The sequence below is a fragment of the Ambystoma mexicanum genome, chromosome 6p (genome assembly GCF_040938575.1).
Source record: "Ambystoma mexicanum isolate Mex_15411 chromosome 6p, UKY_AmexF1_1, whole genome shotgun sequence".
Classification (NCBI taxonomy): domain Eukaryota; kingdom Metazoa; phylum Chordata; class Amphibia; order Caudata; family Ambystomatidae; genus Ambystoma; species Ambystoma mexicanum.
In genome coordinates, this window is record NC_090935.1 from 387,219,007 (window position 1) to 387,234,034 (window position 15,028).

Consider the following 15,028-nt stretch of genomic DNA (forward strand, 5'->3'; position numbering starts at 1 on the left):
TAGCGAACAAGGCACCTAAGTACTTTAGTGACCTCATCTGCAAAGTCAACTCCATTAGAATAACCCGTTCTGCCTACACTAACCTGCTCATCACCATTAGATTTAGAAGACAAAAGGCGGGAGGCTCAAGCTTCCCAACACTAGCTCCTCAATTGTGGAATGCCCTCCCTCACCAACTGAGAAACGACACCTCCTTTTGGTCATTCAGAAAAACCTAAAAACTTTACTCTTCAGATCTCACCTCCTGCACTAGACATCACTAGCCTAGTGTATGAAAGATTGAGGAATTGCAACAATTAGTAAATTTGTAAAAAATGAGTGAATTTTGTATTGAAACTGATGTAAATATATTGTTTAAGGTGTAATATGCACCGAAATGCCTGTCATCTAAGATTTGTAAATCTGTAACCATACCCTTAAGTACTTCACAGCGCCTAGCTGCTTCTGGGCTTTGTCCGCTTTACAAATGAATAAATAAAATAAATGCGGTGAACAGTTATGGCCAGTGTTGCTGAATAAATATTCTTTAAAATGTAGAATTTGTATCACATTTGATGAACCTTCCCCCGCCCCCTCTACTATTCAAACAGCATCACAAAAGGAATGAATTCCAATATGCAACCGTGGGCCACTTTTTCGTTGGTGCCAGAGACAATTTTATGCCTCAGGCCGACACTACGGGTAGTATGAATGCGGGCCACAAGACTCCAAATTAATAGCTCAATGATGACTGCTGGTAAGATAGCTCAGTCAACTAGTGCATCCCATGCAGGGATGTGTTTGAAGGTCACATGTTGGAAAGCCAGCAGGTCCATGCAGCCCCCCAACCCCATATATCCACGTCAATGCAGGTACCATTGACTTGTGTAAGAGGCACAGTGCAGTTCATAAACGTGCGATGTATGGGTGCCGTTGCTATCATCATTTTAATATCCAGATAAGTTCTTTGGGGATTTGTTGCATTTTATCTGAAGGCTTTTGTAATTGTGAACCAGGCAGGACACTGACAAACAGGGTGAGCTACACTACAGGCGTTATTGGTGCTTGCAAAGTACTACACAAATCCCCTTTGCTCCAGTCCAGCAAACGCTGCAGTGTGTTCCTCTTTAGATCAGTGTATACGCCCCATCTGTGTTTATCTATCTTTTCAGCCTTTTTATTTCCCATGTCCAAGACCCGGTGTACCAGGCCAGACACATTGTTTCCGTTGAATACTTACTCCGGTTTTCTCATCGATGATTTTAATTCCAGACATAGAAATGTTCACCCAAATCCTCTGCTTGTGTTGTCCCTGAGAACGGCCTGCGACTGCCATTCCCTATTAAGATGAAACAAAAGAAATGTGAATGAGCTTTTTGCCACAGAACAGTGAGAAAAAGATACAGAGACATTGTTCCACTTGAAAATGTGCCATTGGGAATTTAAGCTCATCTGGGGAGGCTCGGAGGCTGAATGAATTTCAATGTTATAATTGTAGAAAATTAAAATAAATGATAATCATTTTAATTGTCAAGTCAGATTGTGACAGGCTCTTTAACCAAACATACAACACATGCATGATCAGTGACATACAATACCACCTGCACTAGTTATACCGGAAGCGCCTAACTACCCCCTGTTTACCCCCAGAGACTGAGGCTTGGGGAGTCCAGGATCTGATCAGGTAAGAGTTGGGAGAGGGGCTATAGCACTTTATAGTAATTTCGGTGCTTTCTGCAGCGCCCCCATTGGCGTCTTGAGGATACTTAAGAGTGCTTTTGTGCAGGCATAGGAAATTAACAATCAAATGCAACAGCAGCATACACAAAATGAAAGAAGACTAATATCAGTAAGAGTGAGTTGACACTGGTGGACCAGTGGGAGGCGGTGCCAAGGCCTCTTCCTCGGCCAATTGCAACGCTGTAAAATATTACTGACTGGTGCTCCTGTGGGTACAATTTGCAGCGTCTTGCACCAAAATCCCTCCTCACCTCCCGGTATTAGTAATAGGTATGTCGATCGATCAAATCTGCTACTGGGGTGAAGATGGGTTAGCCTTGGAATGGGTGTAGGCAGGGTTAGACCAAATTAAATGAGTGCAGCTCAGCTCGCGCTGTCTGTGTGAAGAGGCTGAAGCATCTTTACTCATTCACCTTTTGATCATGTCTCCAGTCAGACGAATGCCCCTTTGAAAGGTTCAGCCTTCAGCACCTTTCTTAAGGTGAGATATAGTTAGCTTCATCTCTATGTAGCCTCGGGACGATAGTTCAGGGGCAACGTGATCGCCTTGGAAGCAAGACTACACTGAGCAACACAGGTTCGATCCCCAGGTCGCGCTTAGAAACCTCTGGGTATTAAGCACGTCATAAATAACCTATCATATCATATGTGCCCTATAGTTCAGGATGATGTAATCCTAGGCATCTTCCACCCTGTTTTTGTCTTTTGAATATTCACTGACAGGGGTATAAAGATTTGGTGTAGGGTAGTGTCCTTATTGGAGTATAGAGTTTTTCTGTATGTATCTTGCTACTTTGCATTGCTTGTGGCTCATAATCACAGACTTTATTCTAGAAGCCACCATGTGCCAATGCAAGACTTTGAAAATTAGGTTTGATGTTGCACTACAACACAACAATACTAAAGGGGTAATTCATGGAATCTTTGCGCCGAAAAAAACGGGATTTGTGCGCCATTCTGCCTTCAAATCCTCATTTGTTAAACAGGGATTTGCGGGCAGAATGGCACAAAAATCCCGTTTTTTTCGGCGCAAATATTCCATGAATTACCCCCCAAGTCATTGATGTGGTTCTTGCAATGCCACACAGACCAGGACTGTGAAAAGCAGTTATTGCGCTTTTGTATATCACAAGAGGTGGTATGGCAATTGCAGGTTGCCCATAAGGATGGAGTAAAGCCATGTGACTTGTCGTAGAGCAGAATCTTCAGGGTAAGGTCATCTCACACAATGCTTCTCAGACCACATCTGTGTGCACCTGTTGCAGCCAAAGGCGAATGGAAAGGTTTTTTATTTAGAAGTGGCCCAAGTAAGGTGGTCAGTGGTCAACTTCCTCCAGCGTCCAATCCAGATCTCGGTAGTAAATGGTCTAGTTTGGCCGATCGTTGTCTCACTTTTGGGGAAGTTCGAAGGAGACCGGCACATCTAGTCCGTGCCCTTTTTGGATTATGAATGTTTGAAAAAGAGGAGATCATGTATGGTTCCATCCTTACTTTTGAATTTGGTATCCCTTGCCCCCTGCGTGCTGGCAATATTAGGTTTGGTGTTACATATAGACCCCTTCGCATTTAGACTTTTATTAGAGCAGATTTCTGCACCTATTCTAATTACTCAGCTGTCATAGCAGCCAATGAGCAATTGATATCCAAGAGAGGACCAAGATAAGATGTATTTCACACAGAGACAGAGCCCTTGGCATTGGGTGTGTCCATGCAATGGTATTCATGTAACCCTCTACCCTAAAGGCTCATGCTGTTTTGCATGATGTGGGCATGCCATTGTCTCTGGCAGGGCATCTTCTGTTCACATGCACTGGCATGGGACACAGAGATCCCTGGCAACTGATCTCAATTAGAGACAGTATGGGTGTCTGCAGTTCTCTGGTGGATTATTGGAACAAAATAAATGTTCAGATTTCCAGCCCTTACCTACAGACCGAAAGCTGCTACTTCCAATACTGTTTTTCACTCCTGTTCCTGGAGCTTTTATCAGTGGCTACTTCGCAAACTTCATTCTTAACTTGAAAACAACAGGGCTCATTCTCAGTTGGGTGGTCCGATAAAAAGGTGCCGGAAACCAAGGATACCAGCACTTTATTGGACCGCCCGACTACGGGAGTTTTGGTGGGGTACCAGGGTTACCTCCAGCTAAATGCTGGAGGTAAGCCAGGCACCCTACCAGCCAAAAAAGCCCTCCTTACGATGGCAAATCCCCTCATGGAGTCCTATGGGACTCCATGAATCGGGAACAACACCGCTCCACCTGTAATTCAGCGTTAATGCCGCTGGACTGGGTGCCGGAAACGCTATCCACATTTGCCGGGATCCTGATGGCTCTACCGCCAGGAGACCGGCAGGTTCGGAATGACGTCCTTCCAGTTAAATCTTTTTTAAAGTAACATGTTCAAAAGAAATCCTGCACTGCCTATGCTATTCCCGATGCACGTCACAGTCCCTATGGGCATGCACATTCACAAATGTTCTAGCCATCTATTGGCTTGCTTATATGCCATGACAGAACGTGATGCATTGTTAATAGCAGATTACATTTATTTGTTTATTCGCTTTTATTGACAAAATTGTCATACAAGCATACGAAAAACAGACACATCTGTTAATAAATACACGTAGCACGAGGATACAACTACCATAGTAAACAGTAAAAAATCTTTTAAGAATTGCGGTATTTAAAGAGGACATTGGGCCTCATTACAAGTCTGCTGGTATGGAATTAAGGGTGCAGGTAGCAACGTATCGGCACCCTTTCTGCACCGGCAGACTACAACTCGGCCTGCCGAATCAGATTGGCCCGGCAGATCCGACCTGCACGGGGCATCGGCCCAAGCAGGCGGGTTTGCCATGGAAGCAGTGGCACCGCTGACAATGGTGCCGGTGCTTCCGTGAACACATTCCCGTGGAGTCCTATGGGATTCCACGGGAATGGGGCACAACATTTTCCGCTGCATGATATCCCGGGTCGCCGGGAATTGTAATGTCCCGGTGGCACTGGGATCTCAGGCAGTGGAAAGGTGTTACGGGGTTACCACCAACCCCATAATGAGGCCCACTGTATGCAACAGTCTAAACATTCTTCAAAAAATTGACTTCTAATCCAGGCTTTTGCAATAAACATAGAAATAGAGTGAATAACATCACAATGATTTGAGGATTAGATCATTATTTTGCCTCTTCAGATATCTAAGATATCTAACTCTATGATTATTTAAACAAGGTTTCTGATGTTATTTGCGAATAAGTAGCACATAAAAACATAAAATGATGTAATGTTTCAGCTAAATCAGTGCAAAATACATGCAATCTTAGACGAGATGATTCCAACGATTTTACACCGATGCAAGAGGTAAATTGCCTTATCTCATTCTAATATACAATGACCATGCTAGAGACCACTTAATAGCCACAAGGTATTGTTCAAACTCAAAATTATCTTTAAAATATAATATAAATAAAATATAATAGAGTAACACAAATGGTTTAAAGTGTGATTTGCGTCCACCCAGAATATGCTCTAGTGATTTGTTGCTTACATTTATGGTCAATGACAAGTATCTTCGAACAACAGTGTGTAGGCAAATTCCCTAATATGTTAAAAACAAGGCACGAAGGGTCCATTGAAATAAGTCACAACATCGGTTAGTGCATTGATGTAAGTTGTAAGGCAAGGGTTGGCCCAAACTCGAACCCATTAAAGTACAGGTTCAAGGACCACATTAGCACTCAAACTGGGTAACCCCAGCTCCATGTTTGCCAAAGCATTAGTTCTGCGCTGGGGGATAGCCAAGGGTTTTTTAAAGAAATTATTCTCAGTGGTAGATAATTTTCCAAAAGTATCTCTTAAGATCAGCACCATAACAGGCAGCGGAGATTGCTTGTATTATATAGATTGCTAGTGCTTGGATATTGACAATATTTCCAAAAGAGTTTGACAACCTCAGTACTGCACTACTTTGTCTGGCTAAAATTATGTTAGAGTTTTCAATTTGTTTCCCCAATTTCTCATCGAGGTTTATTCCACAAACCTGCCCTCCTCTATTAATGCTCTATGTATGTTAACTATCAAACCAAAGCATTGGCTAATTCTGCATTCATTGCAATGCCATTAGAGGAGCATAGTTGGATTAACATTTTAGCTGGTTTCTTTAGTCCTCTTGGGCTTTGGGAAACCAGGACTTTGCCAGCCACGAACAATGAAATGCCGCCCCCACCAACCCCAAGGACAATGCATCCATGTGTAAGACTGAAAACCCCTCTATAATTCTGTTAAAAATAGAGAGAATAAAGTCGGGCCAGGAAGTAACCCCCTTTTTTCAACTCGGAAGGAATCGGTATATTCACCTCTAGTGCTACACCTCAAAGTTGCTGAATTATTAGATTAAAATTATTTTATTTTATTTCTCTCAGCAAAGGTTTTTGAAAATTCATCTCGTAGCAGGTTTTCCACAGCTCGATTCTTTGATACTCTTGGTAAGCACTGCCCCGGCTTCAATACGGCACAATAAAACCTGCCATAGATGTTGACCATATTGCCAAAGAGGGAAATTGGGTGGTAGTTTCCCCGATACACCACACTCACCCTTTTCGTATATGGGTATAATGTCGGGGGTTTTGCTACGTATGTGGTGCTTTACCCTACTTTACGATCATATTAAACAACTTTAAAAAGTATGGAACAATTATTTCCAGTTCCAGCTTCCAAATAGTCCAGTAGAACCTGGAATGGGCCAAGGCCCTTCCCCATGTTTTGACTATTTAATGCCACACTAACATGGTGTAAATTAAAAACTAAGAACTTGCTTTGCTGCCAGTCAAAAGGCAGGTCCCCTAGGGCTAGTAGGGCTATTAGAAAAGTGACCTATCTTCCTTATAGAGTGTTAGAAAGTGATCTAGCCATGAGGCACCAGAAATTGCCAATTGAAAGGCAGGGCCTGCATCGATATTGCCTGTCTGAACAATCTACCAGAACATCTTAGTAGTTTTGCAGTTTAAGACAGATATTAACGCATCTCACCTACCTTTCGCCCATACATTCTTCTTTTGCTTTATCAGCAGTTTATATTTCTTTCTTAAGGAAACATTATTTACCATTATCACCTGGGCACGAAGAATTTAAAGGCATTATTATGTCTTTCTTTTTTGCTCGAGCAAAATTTGTAAAACCAAGTGTTCTTTGCAAGCTGAAATCTATGGTTCAGTCGTCACGTAAGGGCCTTTGATTGATGTCTGATGAGTTTGGGCCAATCAATATCGTTCAACCTTTGATCTAATTCTGCAATATTCCATGTTGCGTTGTACATTTTACCTAGGCATGTCTCTTACTTCAGCCCTCTGGGGACAATCTAAAGAATCCAAGGTAGAGACATGTTTAGAGGTACCTTGCTGTATACCCATGTTTATCGTTTATCGTTTCAGAATTTAGCAATAATTGAAAGCTCAAATCCTGTTTCCTGAAAGTTTCTTGCATTAGCAATTGAAATACAAAGTGCGCCGTTTATACAACTAAAACTGCAATTCCCAGAAGACTTGTAGTTCTTTGCACTATTTGACACCCGTCAGGCGCGTCTGCGTCGGAGCGTCAGGGAGGGCCTAGTCTGCGTGAGACCGCGCAGGATGTGCCGACGCTGACGGTAATGTTGTGATGCACGAATGTTCGGCATTTAGCGGGTACTGTGTGACTTGTCCTCAGTAGAACATGGACACCTGTCTGCAAGAGCTTTTAACGTCTCAGAAAATACATTGCCATATTGACAGATACCTGAAGCTCCCCATTGAAATGAGTCGTTCTACCCTCACAGTTAGCAATACGCTTGGTGCGTTGACCTTGCCGGTAGACAGCTCGCAGTTAGTAAGACCCAACAACCAGTAACTAACTAAGGACTTTACTAAATATGAATTGCCAAAATTACCAGGTACATTGAGAAATGCAGCATGTGAATGTTCTCCACCTAATAAGGTGCCAAGTGAAAATACTTGTGATTCCTCTATAACACCACCAGAAACAAAGTCCAGACAACTCATTTGCCACACACACCCAATGGAGTCACCAGTGAGAAGGACGGGCAGTTTTTTAAAATCGGGCCTAATATTGATCTAGCGACCAGAGATGGATATGAATTCCATGCGCAGAACAGGGATAATGGCAGAGGTTCCGTTTATTACTAGAGTTCGGTTAATTTCAGAGACTGATCACGTGTTCACACCTCCCTCAAGCGACTGTCTAAATCTAATTCTGATATATCGCCCTCCCACTGAAATGCCTGCCTTCCAGGAAGAATTATCTAATATTTTGTCGAATTTTAATAAACCCCATAGCCCTAGTATTGTGCTTGGAGATTTTAAAAGATGGATGGGGAATCTGAAAGACCCTGAGGCTACTGACCTGGAGCAATTGTTCAGTACCCACAACTTCACAATAATGAGTAAAGAACCAACACACGTGTTGGGCAATGCATTCGATTGGATTGCCGCAAAAAAGTGCATTTAAAACTGCTTCATATTAGGCCTTGTATTTGGTTGGATCGTTAAATGGTAACATTTGAGTTTACACTTCCCAAAAAGGTTGGACAAAGGACAAATGTTTTGAAAAAAGTAAGGAGTAGGAATTTCAATAATATTAAATCAAGTGACCTGGAGCAGTGCCGTAACAGGGTTATGGCATCCATGCCAGATAATGATTCCTCTTGTTTTCTTGCATCTGTTAAGTGACTTCAATTCAGCAATCCCACTAAGTCAGTGCCTCGTCTGGGACGCCCAAGGGAAGCCCTTATTTATATATTTTTATGACAAGTTATAATCTAGATGATAAACCCTTATATAACGCCCCTCTCTTTGAATCCCCCTGACCTCACTGAGCCAAAAAAGTAGGTTTGTTTTGCAATTTAAAGGTTTATTGAGAAAGTAAACAATATATATATATATATATATATATATGTCACGTTTATGAATAAATTAATATTTGATAGCACACTTAGGCATATGACAGTGATCAACAAGGGATGATGTTACACTAGCACACTGATTTAATTACTTAGGAGTTAGTATAGGGAGGATACGGTAGCTGAGAATACTTTTATGATTTCAAGGAAATGCAATGATGAATAAAAATGCAGTACAGAAATAAACTGATAGGGTTTCACAAGAAATAATATGTTCACTTTTCCCCTTGTGGCAATTCACTCCCCGCCTTGCAATATAAGGAGATGGAAGTGAAGCACACAGTTTTCAGAAATACAATCAAAATACAATACGAATTTCAGTTCCCCCCTAGCAAGCTGAGAGAAACAGGGATGGTTTTAAACACAGGCAAAAGTACTTTTAAATGTGGTATGCAAAGAAGGGAAAAATATGCTAAAAATGTAGGAGGTTCAGGGTAGGTGATAGCTATTTAAGATTAGTTCAAGTCACACAGGCAATGATTCAGGAATGATTATCAGAGGGAAAACGGATTTCAGCAGTTGCAAACAAAAGACAGCTATTTTTGACAGGAGCTAATTTTTCAATTTGCGGCAATTTTTCCGAATGCGTCGAGCACTATTATGGAAAAACTATGAGGAGTAGAAGGGTAGGGCTTGTTGGAAAGCTTAGATTCTTAGCTTTAAAATGAAAGTTAAATCTCGTTCCTAGCACACGCAGATCAAAAGATACGGACGATTTTGTGGAGATAGATTTTCAGAAATGAAATTAAAGTTTCAGAATGACAGATGCACTGTCGAAGGTTTTGGATCAACAGGATGGACACACAATTCTATGATGCAGTTCTAGATAGGTGGACATGGTTTGAATTAGATTACTTTAAACTAAGAGATTGGTTTGCACAGTTCTGGCTGAGTACTCACACTATGAATTTGAAATAGGCCGTCAAGGTCTGGTCTGATTTGGACTGGATTCCTGGCGGGTGGTTCTGAAGCCACAGCTATCTGGGTCAGCTCTGCTCTGCTGGTCTGGTCTGGCACTCGGCACTGCACAGCGGTCTGGATCTCTGGTTCTGCTGGTCTGGATCAAGTGGATTCTGGATACAGCACTGCTTTCTGGGTACTGGCACAGGGTTCTAGCCAGAATCAAACATCTTAACCCGGCTGTTTGAATAATTTGCAAAAGATTTTGAGGCCTGCTGAAAAAGGATTCAGCTGGTGGTTCAGGCCTCTCTGCTACAAGTTCTGAAGTCTGGATTCTAAGTTCTGGAGATGGTCCTTCTGGATTATGTCTGTTGCGGCAAAGCGCTTTGCAAGAAAGGGGAAAGTGAACTCTCTACCTGGGTAGTGCTGTTTATGTATTTTGAAAATGGGTGTGTGCGTGGGCATAACTAAGCCTGCCCCTAACAACTTATCACCGGCCAAGCTCTCCTCTCTCCCTTGATTGGGGGAAGGAATGGAGTGTCATCAGGCATCAATTTTATGGCATACAGAAAGAACACTCCCCTTGTTAATTTGCACACAAATCTATTTTTTATCCAAATACATATTTATCTATGTACCATTTTTCTAATATTATATGTCCAGTTAACATATTTTCTGTAGCACCAAACCATCTGATGATCCCTGTCTTTGTAAAATGTTGTGTCCACTTATGACAGAATTCTGCCCTTTTCATCAAGAACACAACCTCTAAACTTTTCCAGAATGTACACAAACATGCACAAGGAATATGGGCATCAGTTGATAAAGTGTCAGATTTTTAACATACAGACATTCGGAGTAATACCTTATTTTCCACTACTACCCCCCAGAACATACCACAGAGTCCTAACACCTCTTAAAATGTGCACAGAAAAATCACAAGAATAATGATATTAATTATATAATTTTGACAAGCCCGTACTATGAATTATCCATCTTTTTAAAATTATGCTCTGGCCCAGAGGGGTGTGGTTTCCCAAAGCACATGGTGGAATTTTGCTTTGTCCACTTCCTCCAACTCAGGTCTCTCACAGAGGCACTGCTCCTCCCAGTTTCTTCCAAGAGGAAGCCATTTACGACCCCTTCTAATTTAACATTTGCCTGAGCCAAGGAAAGCTCATTGTTCTGTTTCCCTGCTCCCAGGTGCTCCTCCCCTGATTCAATCAGAGAGCTGTAATCTCCTTTGGGTGGGTACGGCAGAAGGCAGCCAGGCCTGCAAATGCAGTTGCTGGGCAAATTTCAACTCTTGTCGGGGGTAGTTGCCGGGCAGAATTCAATCTCTTCAAGCCAGGCTTCAGCTAAATGTCACTTTTGTTCCAGTTTTCTTCATTCAAATCAAACTTACAATTTTTACACATGCAGCTAGAACGCTGACTCTAAGTTCAAAACTATGACCTTTAAACAGTTGCAACCTATGTGACACTCAAAAGTAGGTCACTCATTTATTTTAAACATTTCGATTTTAGTGGTTTTAAATACAATTTCAGTTAAGCTGCTGACATCCACAGCTCAGCCAGTTTTGTTATAAACATTGTTTTGGGCTCTTCACCTTTCCAGATTTTGTATGCACACAAGACTACATTCTACCAAATGTCTGCTGGTGTTCAGTGAGATTTTTGAATATCTTGCAATGTTTAAAATAGGCATTTTTAGCTTGCATTTCAGAGAAACAAAGGTCATTTCAAAGCGCTTTTTGAGCTAAAAGGCACTGCTGTTTTTCCTTTGGCAACACGTTTCACTCATGGCGCTTTTGGCCCATTACGCTCGCACTGGTGGGTGCCAGGTTAGGCAACCATTTTGGTGTGCGCAAAAACTGCACGGTTTTCCTGAATTCTGGCGCAATGTGGGCTTTTCGGCCATCTTGGATTTTCTAAGCCCACATCACCAAATGTTGTAGCCTAATAATTCAAACGTGGGTCAAAACACCCGACACATCTATTATGAAGATTGTGTAACAAAGATGCTGAATCATGTGGCACCACTTACATTTAAGAACGTTAGAGAAAGGAGAACAGCCAAAAATGGTTTACACCGGAGCTTACTCTTCTTAAACAAGAAAAGAGGAAAGCTGAACGAACATGGATATAAAAACAAACACAGGAAAATAAAGAAAAATCGTAAATCTCGGAGAAAAGCTATCGTTCAGAAATGTGTCTGGCAAAGAGAAATTTCTTTGAAACTCAAATTTCCAACTTGAAGAATAGAACCAAGAAACTATTTGAGATCCTTAGGATGCTGGAAAAACCTAAAGCGCAGATAAAGCAATTTAATTCCACAAATGAAGACTGTGAGACAGTACAGAAGGCAGATAAAGTTTGTAAAGCTCAATCTAGCATTGTTGATAATTCAACAGGTAGAGCTAAACCCATTACTCAGACCATTTTAGTCGAGCCCATAGGCTGTGGAAAGGCACTTTTTTTTAAGCCATATCAGTGGACTCTCTACTAAAACCTCTTAAAGAGATGCTTCCTACCACCTGCCAGACAGATGTTATCCCATCTAAAATTTTCTTGGACTATCAAGAAATGTTCACCCCTTTTCTAACTCGATTTATTAATGCCTCTTTGTTGACTTTATTAATAAAGTGACGGTCACTCCTCTAATAAAAAAAACAAATTTAGATCCCAAAATTCATTCTAACCTCATACCCATTACAAATGTTCCTTTCTTGTTGAAAGTAATTGACAAAGTTGTGGCTATACGATTTCAAGAACACCTAGAGGATTCATATAATGTACATTCTAGACAATGGGGCTTCAGGTTAGTCCACAGCACAGAGAGTGCGTTATTTGATTTACAAACAGAAATGCTGAACATCGTGTACAAAAGTAAGTCAGGGCTGCTGATGATGTTAGATTTTTCAGCAGCCTTTGACCATGTAGATCATGAGAAACTGATCGAAAGATTGATTGAAATTGGTTCATGTTCTGCAGATACGGTTGATTGGTTTAGGCATTTCCCAGTTCTCAGTGATAGGACGGCAAAGACTGTTGAAGGGGAATGTTTTTTCTAAATCAGAGGTTAGCACATGTGGAGTACCCAAAAAGGCCTGTTTATCCCACACCCTTCTCAATATTTTCTGCCACCCTCTCTGTTATCTTTTAGATTCCCTTGGGTTGTACTTTACCAATTACAAAGATGAGACTCAACTCATCTTTGAGATGAGTAGTGATTATGGGAAAGATGTTATGTATATTTTCATCCACCTATGACTCGATACGAGTCTGGATGGCAGGAAATGGCTTGTGTCTCAATAGTGAAAAGACAGAGCTCCTGGTGTTTGGGTCAGCCCAAGCACGAGAAAAACTTGGTGATCCATATTTGGGGTTTAGTATAGATCAACATCTCATTAAAACAGTTACAAAAGTCAGAATCCTTGGCGTGCCTATTGAAGTCTCATTCAGTGCAGAAGCAAAGGTCGCGAGTGTAGCTGGAAACTCTTAGTATTATATGAGAATGCTGTGCCTAGATAAACCTTGATTATGCCAAGACTGGACTACTGTAACGCCTTGCTATGCGGAGCAAGTAAGGCTTGCATAAAAAAGTTACAGATCATACAAAATGATGCTGTTAGAATTATAAAAAGAACATTCCAAGACGTGATCTTGTTTCAGTGCACATGTAGGAGCTACACTGGCATTCGCGCTTTCCCCTGAAAAAAAAAAGAAAAAAAAAAAAAAAAAGGAGCTACATTGGCCATTGAGGCCAAAATACATTTTAAAGTTAACATCATGACTCATAAAGGTTTATTTGGACATGCACCTATGTATCCGAAAGTACGCATCACTATCCAGTATTCTGTAAGGGACACTAGAGCAAAGGACTCGATGTTATTGATTTGCCCGAGATGTAAACGTGTACAGGGCATGAGTCAGTCTTTTCCGGTGAAATCAGCTTTGGACTGGAATAAGCTTCCAAGGAACCTAAGCCATGTGGAGAATTGATCTATTTTCAACAACAAAAAAAAGAAAACGTATTATTTTACTAGGGAATCCAACCTGGTTGATCATCCTCAGTCTACCTGTCTTCTGTGTGACTCTCAACTGCGCCCTGATGCCTGCAGGCTTTCATCACGTAACAAACATATACTATACTATACCTTGCAACATTTGAGGGGGAAGAATTCTCGCTGAGGTAATATAGGTAATGTGTTCCATTGAAATAAAAGAATTATCACCAAGAGAAGATGGAAAATTACTAAGAAAAATTGCTTTCCACACTGCCGTTCCAAAGCTCAGATCAGAATGTTTTGTTGTGAGCAGGCTACTGAACATCCAATTTGTCCCCAACTAGGTAGCCTGCTCCTTAATTAAATCTACAAACCGCAAGGTGGAAAAGTCTGATAATCAATTGACAATAATCCTGCAGCCACAACATTGTTAAGAAGGGTTATTTTCATATAAACACTTTCCATACACCACAGAGTATTACTTGTATGACATCAATGATGTCATCCTTTATAACCGAATAGGACCCTTTTTTGTGCGTAACCAGTTTATAACGCTTTATGATAGAATAGCCCCACCCTTTAGGGCCTAGTGATATTTTTAGGACATTTACCATATATATAACCCCCCTTTCCTCAGTAGGACAAGAAGAGGACATTTTTGAATAGTTAGTCGTGATTTACTGAGGGAAATGGAATTTGCTCTGTTTTACACACAAATTATATGGCTCCAAAAGGATAATTGTTTTTGTCAGTGATGTAGTTGTCGTATTGTTTTTGAGCATAAACAATCTATGCAGCCGAAATTACATTTATGGGTGGTACCGTCCATCCAATAGGGGCAGGGCTACCACTGGCCAGTCCATATTACCAATTCTGTAAAGCCAGCAGACAACATTCAGACACCGCTGCATTCATGGGGGAAATGCTCTATGCTATTGAGACGCTATTGAGATATTCAGATCTGACCTGCAAGTTAGATTTGCGCTAGGCTCATCTAAATAGTGGCATTTTCCTCAGGGGGAACCCAAAGGACACAGTGAGCTTCATGGAGTGTTACATGAAACTAGATAACCTCACAAAGTCTTTTAGAGAGGCCCACAGAGCCACCCCCCTTTGTGGAGAACCCACATCCACCACTTTTGTGGCTTGGTGAACAGCCTCTTTTTACCACCCAGTAGTTGGATCACCCTTTATAAATCCGCTCCGGGAGTATATTACAGTTGAAGTGGACTGTAATGATAATTTAAAATGACCCTGTGTATGCTCTTTATCACCATTGATGGAGGTTTGATGGATTGACACCATATATGTTAAGGTACCCCTAAGAAAGTAACGCAGACTATGTTGCTGTTTTGGTCAGAAGTAGGTCTTGAGACAAATTAACTTCATGCCACTACATGGCTCTGCCGGATACCATGAACCAAAACAAAGGTTTGAAGGATATCATTTA

General features: G+C 41.3%; 1 protein-coding gene across 12 annotated transcripts in view; it reads right to left on the reverse strand.

The window, feature by feature from the left end:
* Positions 1–15,028, reverse strand: part of DAB2 (DAB adaptor protein 2) — a 408,449-nt gene that overhangs the window by 191,972 nt on the left and 201,449 nt on the right. For all 12 annotated transcript variants that reach the window (XM_069627176.1, XM_069627172.1, XM_069627179.1 and 9 more), the window contains exon 4: positions 1,220–1,318. In XM_069627176.1, the coding sequence (XP_069483277.1) occupies positions 1,220–1,318 (99 nt within the window). The remainder of the gene's footprint in view (positions 1–1,219; positions 1,319–15,028) is intronic.